This window comes from Lynx canadensis, chromosome A1, assembly GCF_007474595.2.
Source record: "Lynx canadensis isolate LIC74 chromosome A1, mLynCan4.pri.v2, whole genome shotgun sequence".
Taxonomy (NCBI): Eukaryota; Metazoa; Chordata; class Mammalia; order Carnivora; family Felidae; genus Lynx; species Lynx canadensis.
The window spans coordinates 214,720,142-214,747,090 of NC_044303.2; the positions used below are offsets into that span (position 1 = coordinate 214,720,142).

At 37.3% G+C, this 26,949-nt stretch overlaps 1 protein-coding gene across 7 annotated transcripts in view; it reads left to right on the top strand.

Moving 5' to 3' along the window:
* DROSHA (drosha ribonuclease III) overlaps nt 1-26,949 on the top strand; it is a 127,384-nt gene that overhangs the window by 41,901 nt on the left and 58,534 nt on the right. For 6 of the 7 annotated variants that reach the window (XM_030331958.2, XM_030331948.1, XM_030331999.1 and 3 more), the window contains 5 exons: nt 1,366-1,440; nt 11,731-11,900; nt 18,833-18,957; nt 20,593-20,692; nt 22,365-22,472. In XM_030331958.2, coding sequence (XP_030187818.1) covers nt 1,366-1,440; nt 11,731-11,900; nt 18,833-18,957; nt 20,593-20,692; nt 22,365-22,472 — 578 coding nt within the window. The remainder of the gene's footprint in view (nt 1-1,365; nt 1,441-11,730; nt 11,901-18,832; nt 18,958-20,592; nt 20,693-22,364; nt 22,473-26,949) is intronic. The other variant, XM_030331983.1, reaches the window with a different exon arrangement.

The following is a 26,949-nucleotide window of genomic DNA, read 5'->3' on the forward strand; positions in this document are numbered from 1 at the left end:
TCTCATTAGTTAATATTTTAAATTTATTGACCTTTACTGTAATAAACTTCTTCTAAGATGACAGTTTTCTAAAACAGAATTTTGGTTAGCTTTCAAAACACACACATACGCTTTGAGCTGTATCAGTTTCAAATTAGTTCTTTTTAAATTTTTTTTTTTTTAACATTAATTTTTGGGAGACAGAGTGTGAATGAGGGAGGGACAGAGAGAGGGGGAAACACAGAATCTGAAGCAGGCTCCAGGCTCTGAGCTGTCAGCACAGAGTTGGACGTGGGGCTCGAACTCACGAACTGTGAGCTCATGATTGCTTAACTGACTGAGCCACCCAGGCACCCCCAAAATTTAGTTCTTAGATAATTGTTCATTCCTTTGGAAGTATCTGTATTCCATCAGTCATTGACTTACCTAATTTTAAAACAGTGTATTGATGGATGGCTTTTCTTTTTTTTTAAATTTTTTTTTTTTTCCACGTTTTATTTATTTTTTTTGGGACAGAGAGAGACAGAGCATGAACGGGGGAGGGGCAGAGAGAGGGAGACACAGAATCAGAAACAGGCTCCAGGCTCTGAGCCATCAGCCCAGAGCCCGACGCGGGGCTCGAACTCACGGACCGCGAGATCGTGACCTGGCTGAAGTCGGACGCTTAACCGACTGCGCCACCCAGGCGCCCCGATGGATGGCTTTTCAAACCAAGTTTTTTTTTTGTTTTTTTTGTTTTTTTTTTTTTAATTTTTTTTTTTCAACGTTTTTATTTATTTTTGGGACAGAGAGAGACAGAGCATGAACGGGGGAGGGGCAGAGAGAGAGGGAGACACAGAATCGGAAACAGGCTCCAGGCTCCGAGCCATCAGCCCAGAGCCTGATGCGGGGCTCGAACTCACGGACCGCGAGATCGTGACCTGGCTGAAGTCGGACGCTTAACCGACTGCGCCACCCAGGCGCCCCTAAACCAAGTTTTTAATGGCATTTCTCTCTTTTCCCCCCAGTTGTATTGATTAAAGTAGAACAGAATTAAAATATAAGCATATTATATCATGCAGTAGTTCAGTTATAACAAGTCTTTATATTTTTGGATTTCTAAAAATAGTTTTCCTGTACATGTCATATACTAGGTATATCCTTGGGGCCTTTATTCTCCTCTGACTTTGGGGACTCCCCTCACTGCAGTCTTCATTGGGTGTTTGTGGCAGTTACCACATGATTGATTGAGCCATTGGGGAGAAGAAGGGGTGGTGTTTTTTATGTCCCTACTTCTCTGGTGGTGTTTTGTTGTGGTTGTCATAAATCTTAGGAATTAAGTCGCAGCGTTTGTTTTCTAAGGCTGTTTTATTTATTTTTTCTTTCCTTTTCACTTGTCTGCTTTAGGCCCTTTGTTTGAAGACAGTCCTCCCTGCTGCCCAAGATTTCATTTCATGCCACGGTTTGTGAGGTTTCTTCCAGGTAAATCTTTTGGCTTGTCAGTGACCCAGTGTGATAGTGCATCTGAAAATAAGCCTGCCGTTCTCCTTTCAATCTTTATGGACAACTTCCCATCTCAGATACTGTTAATTATCTACTTCTTAGGTCAGGAATGAAATGTAAAATTACACATTCTGATTTGTACCCCTGTATAATATATGATAGCCCCAAATTAGATGAGCAGTGGACAAGCGATTTATAAATTTTGAAGATCTAGATAAAGTATCATGCAAGTATTAAAATTAATATGGGAAAACTATGACTCTAAAAAATGCATATAGTTAGTTGGAAAACAATTGGTATAAAATTTTATATGCACTATGATTATAACTAAGGCAAAAATTACTGCAATAATAGGTATATTAATATACTGTATTATAGGTGGTTTTTTTCCTATTTTTTTTGACACATGCTTTTATGCATTTTATAGTGAAAAAATAAGTTATTTTCTCACTAAGTAAATGTACTACTTTTTAATTTTCATTTATTTATTTTTTTATTTTAGACAAAATACGAGTGGGGAGAGGGGCAGAGGAGGGGTGGCAGGGTTGGGGAGAGAATCCCAGGCAGGCTCCATGCCCAGTGTGGAGCCTGATATGGGGCTTGATCCCAAGATCCTGGGATCATGACCTGAGCCAAGATCAAGAGTCAGACACTCAACCAACAGAGCCACCCAGGAGACCCTTTAATTTTTTTAAAGCAGTATTTTAAGTTTTACATTTTTTTTTCAAGAGTCTAGCTATGCGATATGGTATTCTATTTAGCATTTTTAAAAATGGCAAGGTTTTCAATGAAATCTTTGGATGTGTTTTTGTTTGCAAAATCTTTACCTAAATGAATTCATCCCTAGAATCTCCTTCTGGCGTCACACTTTCTGGTGACATCTTTCTATTCCTCCAGCCTCTTATGCCCTAGTCTGTTTGCTTCTACCTGAATCTGTCTTCCCTTTTCTCCCTGTGTGGAGCCACCTTTCTTTGCCTTCTCTCTTCAGTCTTGTGCTCTGACGTCTATCTCTCAGCTCTACTGACCTCAGCCCCTTGTGCTAGCCACCAACCTCCATTGAAATATCAGTTTGGGGGCGCCTGGATGGCTCAGTTGGTTAAGCAGCCGACTTCAGCTCAGGTCACGATCTCGCGGTCCGTGAGTTCGAGCCCCGCGTCAGGCTCTGGGCTGATGGCTCAGAGCCTGCAGCCTGCTTCCGATTCTGTGTCTCCCTCTCTCTCTGCCCCTCCCCCGTTCATGCTCTGTCTCTCTCTCTGTCTCAAAAATAAATAAAACGTTAAAAAAAAAAAATTAAAAAAAAAAAAGAAATATCAGTTTGGCCATTTGCCTTTTCTTGTTCTGTATATGGGCCACTCAGTGATACTGGAGAAAAACAATTAGCTGCTGTAAACAATTAGGTCTACAATTTCATGTGGGGAGCTTTTCAGAGTGTAAACTTTCTGCCCACATCTGCATATCAGCAATTTCAGGAGGTCAGCCCTGTGTTCATGCTCTCCTTCTCATGCCTCTTGTCCTCCTGGGTGCTGGAGACCTCGCCTCCCCATGCCTCAGAACCCTCATATGAGCCTGTCAGACCTTGGTCCATTCACAGCCTGGCTTTGCGTGGGTGCCCTACCCCCTCTAACTCTGTCCCCACCCCCTTGCAGCTGCTGATGCCAAAGCTGTCCTCCCAAAAACCACATCAGTTTCAGTCTCTTCCCTGATGTGGTACCTGGGCTCTTGACCCTCTCTTCTGTGTGCTGAGCTCTTTTTGCTTTCCTCCTAGCTCTCTGATTTGTCTTTTATGGCTTTTGTTTCTTGTCTACTCATTCTAGTTTAGATTTTCCTCAAGATTTTGTCCTTGATACTCTTCCCTTAGTTGAGACACTCAGTCACAATGGCTTATTTTTATTTTAGAGTAGCGTTACTTATATTTTTGGTATTATTGTTAGTGCTTATTTTATTGGAAAGTTTCATTTGGAAAATGCATTCAAAAGCTTTTCTCCTTTGTACAGCTGGTTTTATTTTATTGAGAAGTCCTTTTTTCTTTTCATGTGAACGTATCTCTGATTTTATAATGGAACTTTAGCAACGAACTTATTAGAAAATGGTGTTACAGTGAGCTTGTTGAAAGCCTTTCCTTTCTCTATCTGTCTGCCTCTAGGCACTTTATAACCAAACAAATTCTAAGAGAAAGTGGACAGTTTTAAAATCATCTTAAAGAAAAATCTTATGTCAGATATTTACTTTGTGGGATTTGAACTCTTACAAAATGTTTCCTATAACTATGTAGGGATAACATTTAGTTTGTCATAAAGAAAAAGGTCTATTGATTTATTTTTATTTTTATTTATTTTTTTTTTTTCAACGTTTATTTATTTTTGGGACAGAGAGAGACAGAGCATGAACGGGGAAGGGGCAGAGAGAGAGGGAGACACAGAATCGGAAACAGGCTCCAGGCTCCGAGCCATCAGCCCAGAGCCCGACGCGGGGCTCGAACTCACGGACCGCGAGATCGTGACCTGGCTGAAGTCGGACGCTTAACCGACTGCGCCACCCAGGCGCCCCCCTATTGATTTATTTTTAAGCAGGATTTACTTTTCCTTGGACTTCCTTTTGGAAATATATATATTAAAAAGCCCTGAAATATACAGAAAAATATTTAACATATAAAATGCATTTTGGTATTGGGTGGCAAATTATGATTGATTTGTTTTCCACAATACGATTTCATTAAAATCTTTTAGAAAATGGTGAATAAAAAACATTTTAATATATATTTTTATTGTTGTTTGTGCAGAGGCTGTTTCTACATAGTTGTCATCATACTAATGTATGATTTGCATCCCAGTTTTCACTAATTCATTGAGTAGATGGATACTTTTAAAGAATGGGGTATATAGTACCAAATTTCTTCTCTAAAGAATAGCATCAGTTTATGCTGCCATGAAAAATGCATTATTAGTCATCTTCACATTTTGGACCCTCCCTCCTTTTTTCTTCACTTCTTCCTTCCTTCCTGTAACTTCATGAGGCTAAGGAGTAAACAGTGTCTGTCTTGTATCAGTGCTAACATACTACTTGGCACATAGCAGGGACTCAATAAATCTTTGTTTACTGACTTTAATTGATCACAGTAGTGCCTTAGTTAATTATTCCTGTATTTTGTTACTAATAAGAGTGAATGTACTTTCAAATGTTCTCTGGTATTGTCTCTCATTTTTAAAAATAAAATTTTTAATGTTTATTTTTGAGAGAGAGAGTGACAGAGTGTGAGCAGGGGAGGAGCAGAGGCGGGGCGGGGCGGGGGACACAGAATCTGAAGCAGGCTCCAGGCTCTGAGCTGTCACCACAGAGCCTGACACAGGGCTCAAACCTATAAACTGTGAGATCATGACCTGAGCCAAAGTCGGATGCTTAACTAACTGAGCCACCCAGGTGCCCCTTGTATTGTCTCTCATTTTTAAAAAGTAAACCGTTGAAGTATAACACAAACACTGAAAAATGCCCATATCATAAATATAAGACTTCAGTGAATTTGCACAGTGAATATGACTGTGTACTCAGCACCCAGATCAAGATTATCAGCATCCAAGATCCCCTTTGCAGTCACCTCCCTGCTCCTCAAGGGTAGCCTCTGTTCTGACTTAAAATCACCATGTTAGCTTTGCTTGTTTTTTAATGATAAAAGCTATAATTGTGTGTTCCTTTTTATTTTTGTCTTATTTTGCATTAAGAGTTTTTGAGACACCTGGTATACTTAACTGTAGTTGGTTATTCTCATTACTGCATAGTATTATATGGTATGACTAAGATGTATTCAACCTATCTGTGATTAATGGGCACTTGGGTTTTGTCAGTTTTTGGCTCTTTCAGATACCATACATATGTTCATCGTTATACTTGTACATGCCTTTTGGTGAGTGTGTATTTGTGCTTTCTCATTGTGGATATATACCTAGGAGTGGAGTAGAAATTTTGGTTGTGTTTATATTAAGCTTTGTAGATAATTTCTAACAGTTTCCCAAAATGGTTGTTTCATTTTCCATCCCCACCCATAGTGTTATATGACCTTTCAAGTTATTCTGCATTCTCACCAACACCTGGCATTTTTCTTTCTTTTTCAAGTTAGCTATTTTGTTGAGTGTTCAGAGGTATCACAGTATTGTTTTAATTTTCATTTCCCTAATGACTTATGAAATGGAGCATCATTTCATATATTAACTATTTGGATATTGTCTTTTGAAGTGTCTGTTTAAGTCTTTAGCTTATTTTTCTACTCAGTGATGTCTGCCTTTTTCTCATTTATTTGTAGGTATATAGTATATGGATTATAGATGAGACTTCTGTGAGATGTATAGATTGCTAATACCTTCTCTGTTGATTGCTTTTTCATTATCTTAATGGTGATTTTTGATGAACATAAATTCTTAATTTTAACATAGTCTATACCCAATTTTCCTTTTATGCTTAGAGTTTTTTGTATCTTGTGTATGAAATCTTTGCCTATCTTAAGGTCATCAAGATACTCTCCTGTATTTTCTAGAAATTAGATCTTTAATATGTCTCAAAATTTGTTTCTCTAATTGGTATAAGAATCAAGATTCCTTTTTTTAAATATGGACATCCAGTTGATCCTGTACCATTTATTGGAAAGATCATTCTTTCTTCACAGAATTGAAGTGTTACCTTTACCCTTTATTGGCTCAACTGTGTGTGTGTGTGTGTGTGTGTGTGTGTGTGTATGTACACAAATAATACAAAAGTGTGTAAAGCAAAAAAGTAAACATCCCCTTCTAGAAGGGTGAAAATGAGTAGGTGCTATAAATGGTTTGGTTTGTATTCGTTTTAATCCATATAGGGAAAATTATGCTTTTCTTCTTCAAGTGGGATAACACTAAATATGTTATACAGCTTGCCTTTTTTTACTTGACTATTTCAGACATCCGCTATAAAAATACATTGCCTTATTCTTTAACACCTTCATAGCATTCTGTAGTATGAATGGACATTAATTTTTTGGACAGTTCCTCTAGTGACGAATATTTTAGAGATCTCTGTTCTTTTCTCCAGTACATATAAATACTTCGACAATAGTCTTGTATATCTTCTATGAGCTAGAGTTCTAGAAGTGAAATTATTTGTTAAGACAGTATGCACATTTTAAATCTAGAAAGATGTTGCCCACATGTTCTCTAGAAAGGACATAATAGGTAGTTCTAACCAACATTTTTAACAGTATCCTTTTTCTATGTATCTGTCCACATTGGATATTATGTCTTTTATAGTTTGTCCATCTGACAGGCAAAATGTAATCTCATGGTGATTATCTGCATCTTACTTGAACTCTTATGAGAAAGAGCAGCTTTCATATATTTCAGGTATTTCATGATCCTCTCATTCTCATTTACTTTTCATTTATATCAATTTATTATATCTAATTGACAGTGTATCAGTCATCATAATTTTTCTTTAGTTCCCCAGTTTACACAGTTTTGAAGACAGCAGTTTCATTTGCTCCATACAGATTTATCCAAAATTAAGCTTATAGTTTAAACCAAGGATTATTTAATGCAGGCCAGTTTACCAGGAGTCAAATCACAGAGCAACTAGTTTATTGAGATTTTAAGGATTTTCTCAAGTTTTTGTTTCTTTCCAATCCCTACCTCTACCTTGGTAGCCAGACTATTGATAAGAGCTCTTCTTGAATTAAAGGTTTTATTCTTGCTCTACCTGGGGCCAAGGCAGGGTATAACTCAAGACAGGAAGCTGTACTTCTGGGAAACCTGGTCATTGCTTACATCATCACTGTAGTAAACCCTCGGAATTCCTGAATCCGTTTTGCAAATCTGTTTATTACCTTGCAAATTGATTTCTGGAAATTGCCCCATTCTGGAGAAGCAGTTTTCAAGGCATGGCTGAGAGAGAGCCAGAGGGGGAGACTGTCTCAAAATTCCCAGGGGGCCAAGTGTAGTGGGATAAAAACATCAATTGATATAGCATCTTAATATAACTTTCTATTTGGAGAGTGATTTCTTGAGGGGGGAGTTTAGAAAATACCTGTTAATACACATTTTCAAAAGTTGAGATTATGTGAAGACATGTTAGCAGGAATATACAGGAAACATAATAATGCAGTTATACAGTTATTCTCCATGTAGGAAAGAGGAAGGTATTTTTATAGTTCTTAAAATAACTATTACACCATTGAAAAATACTTGTTTAACCAGCCATATTCTTAACACAGATTCCCTAACAAATTGTCCCCCCCCCCCTATAAATAATCAAGCAATATAAGCTGAGAGAATTGGGTCTCTGAGAAACAGTTTATAAAGTCTGTCAGTTCGTTAATGACTGTCCAGATTCATTCCCCGAAACACAAACTCCAGTTCTTCCCGAATAATGAGCCGTTGTCACAGCTCCAGTCCCAGTCCTGGCAGAATTCCTGCTAACCTTAGCTTACCCGCTCTCATTTCTCATTTATATCATGTCCTATTTATCTCAGCCAATGAGATAAAAATTACTTCCTAGCCCTCAGTGACATAGTTCCATAAATCCCCAACATAAACATGTAGCAAAACAGACAAACCAAAAGAGCCAATTCATTAACATTAGTAAATTCATGGCAGTCTGCGAGCAAGTGGCCATGTTATTTATCTGCTTCAGAAAATCATTCCACAAGTATTTATGGAGTGACTTTTTTACCGGGCTGGGTGTGAGGGATGCAGCCCTTGCCCCGCAGGCTGTGGCAGGACTCTGGTCTCATCTTCCTTTTCTTACATTCCACAAGGATTGCGCCCCAGTACTGGACCTGGAGCAGTGCCTAGATCCTCCCCTGGGTAAACCTTTCATCTCCGGTTATCTGTCCTGAGTTTCTGCTTTGTCACAGTGGTAAATACCTATCTTTTTAGGTGTTAGTTGCCATTTAAAATATTTAGCAGGTTTCAGCATGGATTTACAATTTCTCCTTCAGCATCACCGACTTTGCACCGATGTGTGTGTTTTTACATGGCTCTAGTTTTGATGCTGCTATTAAAGCTCTCTTTTCTCATTAGCAGCTTTGTATGTGAACTAGGTAAAAGCATTCTTAGGAGCATTTGGTGGCCTTTTTTCTTTATCTTGCTGGTATTCTTCTCCTAAATTGGGCTTTGCCCTTGGTTTGTAGGCTCAGGTATTCCCCTCTTCCAATACTTTTTGGTTTTTTAGACTTTTTGCTTTAAATTCATAGCACTTAGTCTATTTCATTTCTGTTTTGTTTTGTTTGTTTATTTATTTATTTATTTTTAAATTTACATCCAAGTTAGCATATAGTGCAACAGTGATTTCAGGGGTAGATGCCTTGATGCCCCTTACCCATTTAGCCCATCCCCCCCTCCCACAACCCCTCCAGTAACCCTCTGTTCTCCATATTTAAGAGTCTCTTATGTTTTGTCCCTCTCCCTGTTTTTATATTATTTTTGCTTCTCTTCCCTTGTGTTATCTGTTCTGTGTCTTAAAGTCCTTATATGAGTGAAGTCATATGATATTTGTCTTTCTCTGACTGACTAATTTTGCTTAGGATAATACCCTCTAGTTCCATCCTCGTAGCTGCAAATTCTATTTCACTTCTCCTTGCGGGGCTAGGAAGTCAGCCCTCCGAAACTGCTAGTAGGGAGGTTCTAGTGCTCTTCCGTATACCTGGCATTGCATGTATTTGCTCCTTCCACCATACACCAGTCTCCCCAAATAAAATCTGAGTGTTTTTTTCTAATCCTTATAACAGAACAACACTCTCCACCTTCCTATGGCATCCTGGGCTTCTGTTGGATCCTTGTAGGCTCAGAGTTCTCTTTAGGGGTACTACCAAATGTAGAGATTATGAGCCAAATATTATTTTATTCTTTTCTTTGTTCCTAGTGAATCTAGTCAGTGTGGTAGTTCTTCTCGGGGCTCTCTAGGGTTCCTTTCTCTCTGCTGTTCTGTATGTATACACATGTAGCATACATCAGCGTATTCTGGTTTTAAAGTTCTCTTGTCCGTCTGTTTGCCTCAGACCCCCTGGAAGTAGAGACCACTGGGGGCTCAGACAGAGAGGCATTGTGGCTTTGCCGGGCTCCTTAGCAAAGAGGGGAACATCATGGATTGAGGAAGACATCTTATATGCAGAGAGATTGAAATATTTTTTTGGGACAGACTCTGAGAAATATGCCCTTAACAGTGGAAGTTTGTTAATCAAAGGTGACTCTTGGATTTAAAGCAGATGTTTTGTCATGAGGCATAAAAAGATTTCGCTGCTGTGAGCAGTATTCTGAATCAGTAGGTGGGTTGATTGTATTTTAGTCACTTCTTGGACTTTCTCTTTTTTCTTTCTTTCTTTTTTCTTTTTTGGAGACTCTGTATCTTTGATTAAGGGAACTCTGTTTTCAGAATGCTATCTACAAAGATTCCTCTAGGAACTGTTGTGATTAATCATTATTAGCTTACATATGTCTTGAGGACCTGGAGCTTGTGTTTTTGTTTGTTTTTTTCCATGGCTGTGACAGGGCACCACTCATAGTGCCTGGCACATAGTGGTAAAAACCCTGCTCCCTTGTGAGAATAGAATGCAGAGCTCTTACTGTGCTCTGTAAAAGCTGTGCAAGATCTGACTTCCCTGCCACCTCTTTCGTACTCTGTTCCTTACTTCACTCCATCCACGGTGGCCTCTTTGCAGTTCCTAGAACACATCGGTCCCGCTTTCCATAGGACTTCTGCTGTTTTTTTCTATCTGAGACACTCTTCTCCCAGATTGCTGCATGGTGGGTTCCTCTGCTTCTTTCTAGTCTTTGCTCACATGACACCTGTTTGAAGACTCCTTTCCTGACCACCATTTTAAATACAGCCGTAGTGCCTTGCCCATTTTGATTCTGCTTCACAGAAGAATGTTCATCTTGACCTGCTCTGTCATGTAGTTGTTTTTTATGGTCTCTTTCCCTTCTCTGGAATATAAGGGATTTTAGCTGTTTAGGTCACCATTGTGTCTCCAGGGTCTAGAAGAGTGCCTGCTGCATAATAGGTGCTCGGTAAATACTTATTGCATATAAGCAAGTATTTAGTGAATGAATGCATGCCTACATATATAGTAGCTCTAGAGCAGCAATGCTGTCCAGTTCCATAACAGCATCTGAGGTTTAAAAAAAAATACAGATCAAAAAGGAATTTTGATCTTTACTTTCTTCTTTCTCAGATGTGTAATCCTGTCCAGGCTCTTATCTCACAGCAACTTATATAAAGATCTTTTATCCTCTTTCTAGTAACCCAAATTCCTTGGGTACCACTAATCCCTCTAGCACAAATAGGACACTCTCATCTGTGCCCACCCATCCCCATCATCTTGGTCCCCTTGTTTCTCCATGAAGTGTTTGGCACTATGTTGCAGTTCCTAGCATATCTCCTGACCTGGGGAGGGTGGTCATTGTTCTCCATACCTTCAGACCTCTTGTCCTTCCTTGGGTCGAGATTAGGCAAAGAAAAGGGGTACAGGGTGGTTGCATACATTGGTCAAGAAGTTAAGCCCAAAGAGACGGCAGAAGCATGTGAACACAAAATTAATGGCCACATTATATTAATGTCTTTGGTTCATCAAGTACCAGATTAATTGGCTCTTTCCAAGGTACTTTAATTATGTCCTTTGTTGTTTTTATGCTCTGTACTTGGTAATATATGCTTCTGTAAGCCTCAGAGTACTTGGTATTTTTTCCGTGTACTAACTCCATAATGATCTTCATGATATTAGTACAGGCTTTTTAGTGCTATTCATCACGGCAGGTGCAGCACATTAGCACCAAAAAATTAGACCATAATGCAACAATAGCTTATTGGAAACATCCATAAATACCTCATAAAAGCTTAGAATTTCCTTAAGACAGTAACATCACTTCTAAAGAGCTTTCATCTGTTACCTTAGAAGGAATGATAAAATATTTAAGACGTAACATAGTTCTGTATATTATAAACTGTGGCTCTTTATGCTAGGTGGTTTTAAATTTATTTAGGTAGGCACTTTTTTTATATTCATGCCTCACAAATGGAGCCTTTTATCATTTATAATGTTGTTGTTGCCATTTTAGTAAATGAGATGGTTTATGAGCACTGTTCATCAGTGAAACAAATGGCTTTTGTATTATTTGGCACCTGGTTAAACAATGTAAATTCTAAATTACTTTTTTATAAATGTCCTTTTTTCCCCTTATTGTTTTGTTTTTCCTTATTCGGCTGATGATTGGCTGTTAAGTAGCCTTATTTTTCCCTCTCTTTCCACTCCTACTCTAGATGGAGGAAAGGAAGTGCTGTCCATGCACCAGATTCTCCTTTACTTATTACGGTGTAGCAAAGCCCTGGTTCCCGAAGAGGAGATCGCCAATATGCTTCAGTGGGAAGAACTTGAATGGCAGAAATACGCAGAAGAATGCAAAGGCATGATCGTCACCAACCCTGGAACGGTATGTTCTGGTGCTTTCACGTTCTGAGACTGAATTACATGTTCTGAGACTCTTTCCGGGTTTGAATGTTGACAAAAACAGTAACAAAACATTTTAAAAGTTTTAAGTATTCATTCTTGTCCTTTGAATAATTTTCCCTTTTTAAAATTTCATTTTATTTTTTTAATGTTTATTTATTTATTTGGGGGGGCAGAGAGAAAGGGAAACAGAACCCTAATCAGGCTCCACATTGTCAGCACAGAGCCCATTGTGGGGCTTGATTCCACAAACCATGAGATCATGACCTGAGCTGAAATCGAGAATCAGGTGCTTAATGACTGAGCCACCCAGGTGCCCCAAGTAATTTTTCCTTTTAAATATTTAGTAAATAAAAAAAAAATTGACAAGGGAGTCATATTGAGTAGTAAATTTCTCTGATTAGTAAATTTTGCCCATTATGGAGAATTTAAAAGTTTTTAGATATGTTCATATCTGATTTTTTTCTGAGTATAAAAGTAACATACTTCACTATAGAAAATTAACATAATAGAGAAAACATCCCAGAGAAGACAATAAAAGTTATCCATGGTTCCATTTTCCAGAGATATTACTATTTACTTTTCTAACCTCTTTAGAGACTTTCATATTGTTTTAAAACAAAATTGTCATCATACAATTAAATATTAATATTCAGATGTTTTTCTTTTCTTCCTCTTCCAGAAACAACCATAAAATTAATTTTTCATAGTCTTAATTTCTTTATGAGTATAATTTGAAAAGACTCCTAAGTTATTTAATTTACCCCCTATTATTGGACACCTAGGTTGCTTCCAGAGTTTTGCTGTCACAAGTAGTGCTGTAGTGAATTTGTATATGCATGTATAAACACATATATACATAAATATGTATCATTGATTATGTGTCCGTTTAATATTTTAGGAAGAAGTCCCATAAATGATATTAGTAGGCTGAAGATATACACATTTTAAAAAGTTTTTATTTATTTATTTTGAGAGAGACAGAGTATGAGCAGGGGAGGGGCAGAGAAAGGGAGAATCTCAAGCACGCTCCACACTGTTAGTGCAGAGCCCGACAGGGGACTCAAACTCATGAAACTGTGAGATCATGGCCTGAGCTGAAACCAAGAGTTGGATGCTTAACTGACTGAGCTACCCAGGAGCCCCTGAAGATACGCACATTTTTAAGGCTTTTGATACATGTTGTAAATTGCCTTCTAGAAAAGTTCTAAAATTTGCACTTTGACCGGGAGTATATGAGCATGTCCATGTCTTCATATTGGTTATAGTGTACTAGTTTAACAAAAATACTATCAATTTACCCGGGGGAAAAATTATGTAGTTCAGTATTTATTTTGGTTTCTAGCAAAAATTGGTATTTTAAATGTTTCTTGGCCTTTCATGTTTTCTTTTGATAATGACCTATTACTATCTCTTGTCTAATTTTCTTTTGTGATACTTGTCCTTTTTCATTGATCCTTTGCCATACTTATTACCAATATTTCCCATTTCTTTGTTTCTTAATTTTTTTTCTAAAAATTAGCCTCTAATGTTAATTCTTGAAGTAAAAATGAAAATATTAAGAGCAGAAAGTCAAAAGTTAAATAGATTCTCTTATAAAGAAAATGCTGTTTTGTATATTTATATGAATTAAAAGTTTTTTCTCTAAAGTATGTTACTGTAATCATAAAATAATTATATATTGGCTTCTTATCAGGATAAAGTTTTCCAGAAATGGAGAATTAAAATATTTTTATGCAAAGAAACAGAGTAATCTATTTAAACAAAGCTGTTGTTTTTAAAAGGCTGCCAAATTGTTTAATAGCCTTGATTCATAAAAATAAAAACTCTGGATCAACTTTTTCTAGCATGACAGTAACATCTGTACAGACAAAATGTTACTATTTACAAATCAAACATTCCAGCTAATACTGATTGTTTCAAACAAATTTAGACAGTGAAAGTGTTTAATAAAAATATGTTTAAACATAAAACTTGTTTAAAACTTAAAACAATCATACAGTTTTTACAATTACATTGTTAGGCCACATAAATAATTGTTAAAGTAACTCTAAAATCTATAAGTCATAGCATTATGACAATAAAACTGTGAATTTGGTTTTTCTTCTTAAATAGTTGCATGAATTTACATTTCTTCTGCCAGTTTTAAAGTGGGGTCAGAGGATGGGTGGGGGTGACGGTGGTGGGAGACACACCTTTTCATCTTGGTGGGTCTGCCTGAAGAGTCTCATGATCTGTAGTGGACACTTTGGGAACACTTTCACCCTGGGGCTTCCTTCCACAGAATGGTTAACATTTCCTAAAATCCTAGAATCAGTTAGAAAGCTTTTGAAAATGTAAGAATGCCCTGACTGTCCCCACCCATATATACTTCAAGTATGGGGCCCAAGGATCTCTAGTTTAAAAAAAAATCCCGCAGTGCTTTTCTGATTCATCCATTGCTTGTTTTTGAGCCAAAGGCATTGAGGATATTTACTCCATTGCCATGATTATCATTTAGCTCCTTTGTTGAGGGACTACTGTTTGAGCTAGGTGTTAGTGAAGTACATAGATTATATATGTTGTTTGTCCGGGCACAAACTCGTGGCATAGCCATATGAAAGTAGTCTACGATGAATTGTTGAATCAGTGGTCTAGTCAGTCGAAAAGCCAGTCAAGAAGGCCTGTAGTTTCAGGCGGGATCCCTGGACCAGGCTGCCAGGGATACTTCATAAAGGCTACAGGGAGGTCTTTAAGGAATCGAGAAATTGTAGAATTTATTGGCATGAATAAATTCATATACTTGGAAGGATAAATGGCCAGTTTTGAAAATAATGAAACCAGATTAATCAGGATGAAAGGTTTATGTTGGGAAGTAATCAGAAATAAATTAAGAAAGATAAGTTTGGGTGCCAGACTTGGTGACATGTTAAAATTAATAAAAATATGTTTAAAGGAGGAAAATATTCTGAAATTCAGTATCATGGAAACATCATTTCATTATATCTTTTGCGAATAGAGCAGAGTAGACATGGCATCACATTTTATCCTCTGCAGTACTTGCTTTGAAAGATTACCCAGTGGTAAGAATATTGGAGACTTTATTAAATTTTTCAAGCCATTATGGTCACATTAAGTACTTTATTGCTGCAGAACTTAAAAGAATTAATCTCCCTCCTGAGGCACTTTGCCTCTGCCAGGGAATACTTTGGTCATTAGCAAGAACTTTTTTTTATTCTTCCTCAAAGCTGGTATGATGGATATTGTAGGGTGTGGCCAAAGTCTAGAACTTATTTCATCTTGCCCCTCTGTAAATTTAGAGATGCTATAGATATTTTAAATCACAATTTCTTTGGTTGATGCCATAGCATGGTGTTTAAAATCATGAAAACATGAATAATTCACTAGCATTTTCAGTTGTGCGATTCCTCTTTTAAAACTGTATCCTGCTGCTTAGATATACAAAATCTTGGTAACATTTCTTAGACATAAATAACATGTTGCTACTGATGATGGGCGTTTAAATAATTTCATATTAGGTTACCTGTTTCTAGAAAATCTTCTCCAAGAAGTTTATTAATTTTGAGAGCAGAGTTCAACTTTTCCAAATACTAGTGAACTTTTGACTGTTAAGTGACATTTAAATATTCTTTTAAAACTTAAGTATACATTGTTTTCTAATCCATGTGTATGAATTTACACAGATGTATTTATTTTGTCACTTACTTGGATTTGTCAGATGGCTGAGTGGGGCTACAATTATGGGTAGGGTAACCAGCTTGTTTCAGTTGCTGGGGGTTTTCCCAGTTTTACCATTGAAACCCCTCTGTCCTGGTTAAACCAGGCCACCAACCAGACTCTGACTGTGGGCATTGCTGTATGGCAGAATGAATCTTATTGGCCTCCACGTGGATCAACTCTGTGGCATTTGGCTCTAAAGCAGCTGAGTCAAAGAGTTTAGTTTCTAATTAGGGACTGCTGTGAGAGCTGGATATAAGCAAGGAGGTTATAGAATAGCTTTTACCATCTTTTCACAAACTTCACCTTTTAGGATGAAAGAAAGGTATTTCACAAACAGTATGTTGTTAACTGAAGAAGGAACCACCTGTTCACTTCTTCCTGTATTAGAATAAAAAAAAATGAGGCTTCTATTAAAATTAAAAAATGTTCTCCATGGACATAATGAGAAGCTTAACCATTTGGTTTTTGTACCACCATACCTTCTATTTTAAAGGTGTAGAATTAAAGGAATACATAAGATCAGGAGTAAGACAAGGATGCTCATTTTTATTCAACATGTATTGGAAGTCCTACCAGAGCAGTTAGGCAGGAAAAAGAAATAAAAGGCATCCAAATTTTATGGAAGAAGTAAAACTGTCACTATTTGTAGATGATATGACTTTGTATATAGAAAACCTCTAAAGGTTCCACCAAAAAACTGTTAGAACTAATAAGTGAATTCAGTGTAGTTGTAGGGTAAAAAAAACCTCAACACATAAAAATTTGTTGGATTTTTATATATTAACAGCAAACTATCAGAAAGAGAACTTAAATTAAGAAAACAGCCCCATCTATAATTACATCAAAAGAATAAGACACCTAGGAGGAAATTTAAACTAGGAAGTGAAAGACCTGTCCTCTGAAAACTGTAAGACGTTGATGAAAGAAATTGAAGACACAAATGAAAAGGTGTTCTGTGCTCATGGATTGGAATTAATATTATTAAAATGTCCATATTGCTCACAGAAATCTGTGGATTCAGTGCAACCCGTATCAAAATTCTAATGGCATTTTTCACAGAAATAGGATAAACAATCCTAAAATTTGTGTGAAACCACAAAAGATTTTGACTAGCCAAAACAGTCTTAAGAAAGAACAGAGCTGGAGGCATCATGTTCCCTGATTTCAAACTATACAACAGGGCTATAGTAATCAAACAGTATGGCATAGCAAAAAGAAAAATAGACACATTGATCAGTGGAACAGAATAGAGAGCCTGGGAATAAACTCCTGCGTATATGGTAAGTTAATTTATGACAAAGGAGGCAAGAATATACAATGGGAAAAGGAAGTCTCTTCAATAAATGGTGTTGGGAAAACTGGACAGCCACATGTGAAAGAATGAAATTGGACCACTACCTATGCCATATGCAAAAATTAACTCAAAATGAACTGAAGACTTGAATGTAAGATCTGAAACCATGAAACTTACAGGGGAAAACATAGGTGGAATCTCTTTGGCATTGGTCTGGGCAATGATGTTTTCGTACCGGACTCCAAAAACGCAAAGGCAACAAAGGCAAAAGTAAACAAATGGAACTACATCAAACTGAAAAACTTGTGTTCAGTGAAGGAGATCATCAACAAAATGAAAAGGCCACCTACTGAATGGGAGAAGATATTTGCAAATCAGATATCCAATAAAGGGTTAATATCCAAAATATATAAAGAACTCACACAGTTCAATAACCAAAAAACCCAAATAATTTGATTAAAAATGGACAGAAGATCTGAATAGACATTTTTCCAAAGAAGATATAAATGGCCAACGGGCATATGAAAAGATGCTCAACATCACTAATCATTAGGAAAATGCAAATCAAAATCATGAATTGTCACCTTGTACCTTTCAGAATGGCTATTACCAAAATGACAAGAAATAACAAGTGTTGGTGAGGGTGTGGAGAAAAAGTAACCCTTGTATACTATCGGGAGTGTACATTGGTGCAGTCACTGTGGAGAACAGTATGGAGGTTCCTCAAAAAATTGAAAATATACCACATGACCCATGAGTTCCACTTCTGGGTATTTATTTGAAGGAAACAGAAACACGAATTCAAAAAGATATGAACGTTTATGTTCTAGCAGTGTTATTTACAGTAGTCAAGATATGGAAAAAATCGAAGTGTTCATCAGTAGATGAATACACACACACAATGGAATAGTGCTCAGCCATAAAAAAGAATAAAATCTTACCATTTGCAACAACATGGATGGACCTTGATGGTATTACCCTAAGTGAAATAAGTCCTAGAAAAAGACAAACACTGTATGATTTCCCTTACATGTGAAATCAAAAAACAAAATGAATGGACAAAGCAAAGCCAAACTTAGATACAGAGAACAGATTGGTGGTTGCCAGAGAGGAAGGGGAGTGGGCAAAATGAGTGAAGGGGATCAAGAGGTATACACTTTCAATTATAAAATATGTAAGTCATGGCGATGTAATGTAAAGCATAGTGACTATAAGTCAGTAATACTGTGTTGCATATTTGAAAGTTGCCAAGAAAAGATCTTGAAGGTTCTTATCATAAGAAAAAATTTTGTAGCTTTGTATGGTGATAGTTGCTAACTAGACTTGTGGTGATCATTTCATGGTATATACAGATATTGAATTACTGTGTCCTATACCTGAAACCAATATAATGATATATATGAATTATGCTGCAATTTAAACAAAAGAAAGGAAAAAACAAGGTACATAGAGAACTAATGGAAAAAAATATGGAGAGAGGCATCTGTGTACCCTGAATAGAAGTAAGCCATTCATTTGATATGTGAAATGAAACAGAATAAGCCAGCACATTTCTTCCCTGTAATGTGGAATATTTCCCCTGTGTCTTTAGAGAGGTTAAGGAAAAGTTATATCTGACTAGGTGTCCTTTTAAAAGTTTAATTTTTAAAGGTTTCTATGTGGACTGCAAAAAAGGACAGACTCATTGTTCATTATGCCAAATGGCATAGACTCATTTACAGGGATGACATTATAGTTTTTATACAGAATAGCTGCTATGATTAAAGTATTTTAAATGACATTTTCCCTTGGGGGATGAGGCTTTCCCAGAAAAAAACCCGATTAATTTCTTCCTTACTTAGGTTAAAGTCAATACTGAAAGTCTTCTTATGGGAATAAACGGCTTTGATTTTTCTCTCTAGAAACCTAGCTCTGTCCGCATTGATCAACTGGATCGTGAACAGTTCAACCCTGATGTGATTACTTTTCCGATTATCGTCCACTTTGGGATACGCCCTGCACAGTTGAGTTATGCAGGAGATCCACAGTAAGATATTTCTCAGTGTTTGTCATAGCCAATTTCACCTTCTACTAACAACTGAATTAGCAGAGGAATACCCTTTAGTGGATGCTTTCTTTGTAAAAAATTAAGACCTGAAATGAGCCATGTTTCCAAATTTAGGTTACCAAATGAAACACGTTTTGGTAGCTCCTGAAGAATTATTTTCTCTATTGATTTGACTGTAGGTAATTATTATTCAATAGGATTATCCTTGGCAGTTTTGGTCAACATGAGTCCTGTATGTTTTTAACCTTTAAGGAACTTTTCCTTTATTCATCATTATAATATTTATTGTTATTATTATTATTTACTTTTCCAGTGTACTCTAGAGGAAAGTAACACCATGTTGGTTCCTAGCACTGCCGGATTTATGCAGAGTTCTATTTTGGGAGGCATCTTAATAAGCTCAGGATCCTATGCAAAGTCAAAGGTTGTGTTCTAAGGAGAAGGCATGACTTCTGACTCTTAGAATTGATGTTACTTTCCACGTTTGAGTTTTTCCAACTCGCTTGTTAGTGTTTTTCTGGGAGAAGCTGAGGATGTGTGGGAATAGAAATAGTACCATTATATTCTTCAGAAGTGTTTGGATTTCCTACCTCGTTAAACAAACGAAAAAATGGTTTCCTGACTTAATTTTTTTTTTTAAGGATTCATAATGGGAGAAAAGGGCATGGGAGATTTTCAATTCATAAATACAATTCTGGCTGATACATTAGAAGAGGCTAAAGGGTTTTGTTCTTTTTTTCCCCCCTTTGGATAAAAGTATGAAGCAGTGAACCAGGCACTGTGTAAGTACTTCTTTCTTTCCTCCATTCTCTAAAAAATTGTTACCAAAAAGGAGAGACCCAGCTAAGGCCAAGAAAGGAGCAGTTTGAATATGACAAAATTCTTTGAAAGTCCCTTCTTGTCAAAAATGTTAGTAGAATGTGATAGGCTGTCGTGGACTCTCCGATGGCAGGACTGTGTGCTGCTAAAGGACCGCATTTCTCTTCATTCCCAGGACGCTTTAACAGGATCCTTTACACTGAGCCAGCTTATCCCATATTTGGCTGCAACAAATAAGCTTATTTTTGTCATGGTAAATACAAATTGGTGCACACCATTCGTCTTTTTCCTTCTCCAGTGGAGAAATGGAGACAGCTGTGTAGCTTGGGTATTGGCATGGATGGGGTTCTCTTTTCTAATATTCTCCAGCTTTTATTTTCAATGTAGGCAGTTCAGAGACCGACAGTATCCTTGTTAAGTAAGGGATCTTTCTTTCAACAACCTCAGGAAGTACATATTTAAATAAAATAGGTAATGATGAGAAATGATACATATTTCTGTTGGTTTTTATGTTTCTTTGGAATTCTTTCCAGAGAGATTCAGGCATATAGTGACACCTCATTTTCAACACAGACTTATAATAATGAACTTAATTACTAGGTTCCAGATGACTCTTGGTCATCCTGCCCCACTGCCCCCAAATCATATCCTTCCTTAGAATGAAGGTTTGTTACCATTAAGGATCTCCAAAAGAATGTAATTTATGATTCAGCAGGCCTATTAAAACAACTGGTTTTATTGCACTTCAGATTCTCGTTCTCCTTGTCTGAGATGTCTGTCTGTCCTTTTCCTTAGGTACCAGAAACTGTGGAAGAGTTATGTGAAACTTCGCCACCTCCTAGCAAATAGTCCCAAAGTTAAACAAACTGACAAACAGAAGCTGGCACAAAGGGAGGTTGGTATCAAATCCTGTTCTGTGATAAATGATGATGTGCTTCAGATTTATTTCAAGATTATTGCATTACACCATTCTTCTAGAATAAGGTGGAAAAACACTTAAAAATATCATACTTTTGGGGCGCCTGGGTGGCGCAGTCGGTTAAGCGTCCGACTTCAGCCAGGTCACGATCTCGCGGTCCAGGAGTTCCAGCCCCGCGTCAGGCTCTGGGCTGATGGCTCAGAGCCTGGAGCCTGTTTCCGATTCTGTGTCTCCCTCTCTCTCTGCCCCTCCCCCGTTCATGCTCTGTCTCTCTCTGTCCCAAAAATAAATAAACGTTGAAAAAAAAATTTTTTTAAAAAATATCATACTTTTTCCTCACATTGGTATATAGATTGATTTTCTTTTCCATCTTTCAGTATCTAAGCGTTTTCCCCCTAAAAAGGCCAGTTTCTTCATGGGTTCCTACGATTGGGAATAAATGTATCTTTTAGAAATTTTCCAAATTTTAAAACTTGCTAGGTCGGTTTTTTATCATTAATTAGACTGCATATAGTACAACGTGGGTCTTACTCAAGTTTCTTCATCTTAAGGTTGTAAAAGATTATCTTCCATATGTCTGTTAGTTTAGTAGGGTGAACTTCTAAGGTTTTATATCCCAAATTCCATATTTTTTACTAATGGGTAATATTATCCCTGTATTCCAGGATTATTTATGTTTTAATTCTTAATTCATAAGTTTAAGAATAAGTGGATTCAATGTCAACATAGATTTTATCTCATTGAAGTTTTATTCTGCTTTGGTAGTATAAGAGAACCAGACTTTGAAGATGGGAAAAGCGTTTGAATTCTGGTCTTGTCCACTTCCTGTGATTTGAGCCAGACATCTTCATTAAAAAGGAGGGAAACAAGGCTAAGAGAGGCTGACTCAAATTTCTCTCTGTTGGTGGACCCAGGGAAATAGGTGCTTGTGTGGACTTCTGAAATACTCCATTGAACTTTCCCCCCAATGGTATTTGGTCTGTGGTAGGCACTTAATGGTGGGAGTGGTGCAGTAGTTGTTGTTATGAGTTCCTGTGAGATGAGTTCCTGTGAGATTCTTATTGAGTAAGCATACAAATATAAAATTATTTTTTATAGTTAGTTTTTTGAAGGGAGGTAAAAGGGAAGAGTCTTGCAAAGTCTTGATTATGTCTTGCAAAAGTTTTGAATCATTGTCTTTTTAAAATAAAATGTACCCCTGCAAGAGTTTTTGTAAGGGTTTTGCAAATTAGAAGCAACTTTTAGAATTAGGTGGGTTGCAGGTTAATTTACTGATTGTCTTTCTTAGATATAAATGCTTAACATAAGGCTTGATATAAATATAATTTTTACATGATGATTTTAAGTCCCAAACATCACATTTTGTTTATCAGTACAAGGTCATTTTTTACTTGAACTCACCAGAATAGTCGATTTGGTTTAGATTTTTTTTCTTATGTAGTTACCAGGAAAGACCGACTTACACCCAAGGCTTTGAGGATCCTGGCCTTCATTTCAAATAAAATATTGTAATTTGGCATAAAGAGGTTTGAATACCTGAATATAAGGGTGATATTCAATGAATCCAGCTTATAGTCTAATGCTTGATGTTTGGCTTAATATTACCTTACAACTGTCAGGTTACTTATCGTAATGAGTTCTTTTCTAGGAAGCGCTCCAAAAAATACGACAGAAGAATACAATGAGGCGAGAAGTAACAGTGGAGCTGAGTAGTCAAGGATTTTGGAAAACTGGCATCCGTTCTGATGTCTGTCAGGTGATGACGCCTCTGAGAACACAATTATACCTATATATCTCTTTTTTTAAAAGGCATCTGCCACTGAAGTTTTCCTAATTTCCATGAATTTCCGTAGAACATACTGTCTTATAGCTAAATGGAACACCAACCATAAATTGTTTTCTATTGTTTGGGTTTTGTTTTTGTGCCCATTTTCATGTTGTCTTGTTCAGTTTTGTGTGTGTGTGTGTGTGCACGTGTATGTGTGTGCCACTGTGTGTGTACACGTGTGCATGTGCGCAGTGGTGGGCAGTTACTTGGTAGTACTAAATTCTGTCTCTGCATGTTGAGTGAAGGCAAGTCTGTTCTTGAAATGCCCCCGCCTATTCGCAGCACCTATGTGGGTGCTTCTGAAAAGAGCTCCAGCAGCTCTACAGGCAGACTCCTGAAGGTGGTGTGTACAAACTTTCCAGACGGATGACGCAAACTTATACTTTAGAGAATTGAAGGCATTAATGAACAGAATCAGTGTAAATTTCATATTTGAGCCAAATGATAATAGTTTTTGATGGGTGAACTAATAGAAGAACAAGTCAGCTATATATGACTGTCTCACTAGTAACTATTTTTGTTTTCCCTATGAGTGGAATTTATACCAGATTAGAGATTCCTAAAACTGAGCATATTCCTGGGCTCTTCACTTGATTCTTTTGTTATGATTGGTACTGGTTATGCTCCGTGGGAATTACAGTAGCAGAAATGAGTACACAGGCAGGGATCAAGTAATGTAGTTCGCTGTGTTCAGGCTTTTGGAAGAATACTTACAGGCTTCCACTTAATTCTGTTTTGATGGTAGTATATATTGTAATCAGTTCAAGCAGTCTTAGGAATTTATTTCATCATAATGAGGTTTATTTTTTCCTTAAGTCGGTGTTGGCATTTAATTATTATATTGAACAGTGGGATTTAATCTTATCATTAAATGTATTGCTGTGTAATTCATTTATGTTGTGATGTCTGGAGCTACATATTTTTGTGTTAAGATTAATTGCTATTGATGCAGTGTTACTAAATAGTTTGAATAGTTACCAACAGTGGCAACCACCTATATCTACCAAGTCTTCAGTTACTTTGTTAACTGACCAATTTTTTTTTTTTTTTTTTTTACCATAAGTACTTTCAGGAGTGAGTATCTTTGTTGATTCTTTCTTAAAGCCACTTGAAGCCATGATACCCAGGTTTTCAGTTTCTCCCAAACCAACATAACGTCATCCTAAGGTAGACATTATAAGAACAATATGCGGAATGTTCAACAATCTGTTCAAAATCTGGTGCTTTCAGTGATAAGTCAGAATTGATAGAGACATCATAAAATTGTGGAACATTATAAACTGGAAGGAACCTTAGAGATCTTTCAGTTCAGTGGGTTTTAAACTTGTGTGTGTGTGTGGTTTTTTGTTTGTTTTTTTTTTGACAAAACCCTATGGAGCCCTAATTTGTAAAAAGATAGAAAATAACTAAGGGGTGGTGGGAGTGGAGGGAGTATCCTGTTGTATTGATTTCCACCCTTGTAGCAGGCCCTAAGGCAGTTTTGTTCCACTGGACACAATTTTGTTTAAAGTATTGAGCCCTTGGGGCACCTGGGTGACTAAGTCAGTTAAGCATCCATTCTTGATCTGATCTTGATTGGCTTGGGTCATGATCTCACTCGTTGTGAGATTGAGCCCCACCTCGGCTCTGTGCTGGGCAGTTGGCTCCATGCTGGGCAGTTGGCTCCATGCTGGGCTTGGAGCCTGCTTAAGATTCTCTCCATCTCCTTCTGCCTCTCTCCCCATCCTCAAAATAAATAAATAAATAAATAAATACATACATACATACATACATACATACATACATACATAAGTGTATAAATAAATAAATACATACAAAATTAAATTAAATTGAATTAAGATAAAATAAAACAAAGAGCCCTTTTCCCCCCTTTCTTTCGGTGAAATGTGTGCATATGGGTGCTGAATAATCTTTTCCACTGCAGTTCTGTGTTCTTCAGCTGTGTCACAGATTTCTTATTCTGGCTTGTCAGCTAGATTAGAAGTAGCTGGAGGACTAGGTTATCATCTCTTTATGTATTATATTTAACCTTCTGTCTGGAGATTGGCAGGCAAAAGCACTCAGTTAATTCCTTTTACTAACTGGTCAGAGAAATTGGACCCTGATTAAAACTCCTGCCAAGGTGAGTACTCCTTGATCTAATAATAGTCCTTTGCTCTGAAGGACTCCCACTCTCCCAAAGACAACTGCCATCTGTTTAGAAGCCATGCTTCCAGTCTCCAATCCTATTTTTTACAAGTAATGTTGGCTTTATTTAATTTCTTATCCTAGAATAAATGTTTCTTTTTGTGTGTGTTCCTGAAATCAGATGGCAGGTGGCATGTAATAATGCAGTTTAAAACATTCAAACTAAAGGCGTTTGGTATGTTTGGTAATGAAGAATAAGAATCTGAGAAAGAGCAGTTAAATGAAATTATACACTGAATACTTTGAGTAATCCTGAAGCCTGTGAATAGGTAGACTCATACCTAATTTTTTTTTAAGTTATTTATTTATTTTGAGACAGAGAGCACACAAGCAGAAGAGGGGCAGAGAGAGTGGGAGAGAAAGAGAATCCCCAGCAGGCCCCGCCCTGACAGTGCAGAGCCTGATGCAGGGCTTGGACCCACAAACCACAAGATCATGACCTGAGCCGAAACCCAAGTCAGATGCTTAACTGAGCCAGCCAGGCGCCCCTCACACTTAATTTTAAGGGAAAAAAAAACCACTTCTCTAAAATTCTCAGGGGTTGGGCAGGGGAAGGATTCTCTATTTGGTAACACACTGATGTAGAACCCACTGTTCATAAGTAATAATTGCTACTAGGTTGCTGGCAAAAGCCTTTTGATGTTATCTTGCTGCCTCTGAGATGAAACTGTTGTCACACATCTGAGGTGGAGAAACTTAAGTACCAGCCCTTTATTCTAGATGTATAACCTCCCACCAGAGAAGTTACAGGGTTGTTATGAGGTTAGAAAATTCTATCTGATGCTCCAACCAATGTGAGGAGGAATGGGAAGCTAGGTGTGGGCCTGTAACGTATAATTACATGTGAACTAAATGCAGACTTGAGACTGTGTTTAGAGACAAACTATTGAAAGATTTATTCTGTGTTGCTGTTTATTAGAGTGAATTCTAGGTAACATGGGAGGAAAAAAAGCAAGAATTAAAACCTGAAACCAAAGCTGAAAAATTCAACAGTAGGACTCAGAAAAGGAAGAAAGGCAGCATGTTGCTACAGGATCTGTATTTTAAGAGTGGGGTTCTGCCCACTGAGGTTGAATTGGTATCTTATAGAAGTAGGTGCCTGTACCCTCTGCTATGGTAAGGAGGTAGATGGTCCATGGGAATCAATAAACTGAACCATAAGAATGGAGAATGGATAAATGTGACAAACAGAGACATCAAAAAAGAAGCAAGGAATCTGCCACCATTATGGTTATATAGCCCATATAAGGCTTATCCCAAACTGGGGAGATGAACTCATTGAGAAAACTAAGGAGGCACAGGTGCATGGAGAATTGCTGTTGGTGCTAGGGAGACAAGCTGAGTTGTGGTGGTTGGTCTTTGTACTGGGTAGATCCAGGGCTATATTTGGATGCATTAATAGCTGTGCTGTCTTCCCATAGTAACTCTGGAATGGAATGGAGGGCTGCCTTGCTGGATCACAATAACTGATACTCTCGCTTCATGATTTATCAAGGGGACTGAACAGTGTAAAGAAATATCTCTAGGGATTAAGAGTTTTGGACAACACATTGAAGGAATCATTTTCTAAGTTTGAACTTGGGAGAGAAAATGGAGATTTATACCTCTGAGAGACATATGGCTTCACAGTTACTGATAACAAATTTTTGGACAATGAGAGGTACTTATTTTTTTATTTTATTTTTTTGAACTGGAGATGTCGTGCTTCTTGTAATGGAAGAGAAGGAGATTTTGCTTTGATGGCTGACTGGCCTGATAGAGAACTGTTAAAATTACATTTTTATTATACAAATGTCAGACACATAAAAGGCCAGGGAGAAAAGTGTAGTAAACTCTATGTAGTCCTCACACGGCCTCAGTGGTTAGCAGCATTTCTGTAATATCAAATACCAGCCAGTGTTCATGTTTTCCTGTCTGTTAGATCTGTGTCAGTCTGCTTGAATTGGGATTCAAACAAGACTCATACATTGTGATGAGTTGATGTATTTTAAGTCTCTTTACCCTAAGTTCTCATTCCATTTTCCCTTTGTTTTCCTTGCAAATTTTTGTTGTTGAAGAAACTCAAAGCTCGTGTTCAGTAATGGAAGTGTTCCTGCGGTCTGATCTGATCTGAATTTTGCTGATTGTAACTTTATGGTATCCTTTAACATGTGCTTCTCTCCCTTGTATATCCTATACATTGTTATAAACTGCTGTCTAATACAATACTACTGGCTAC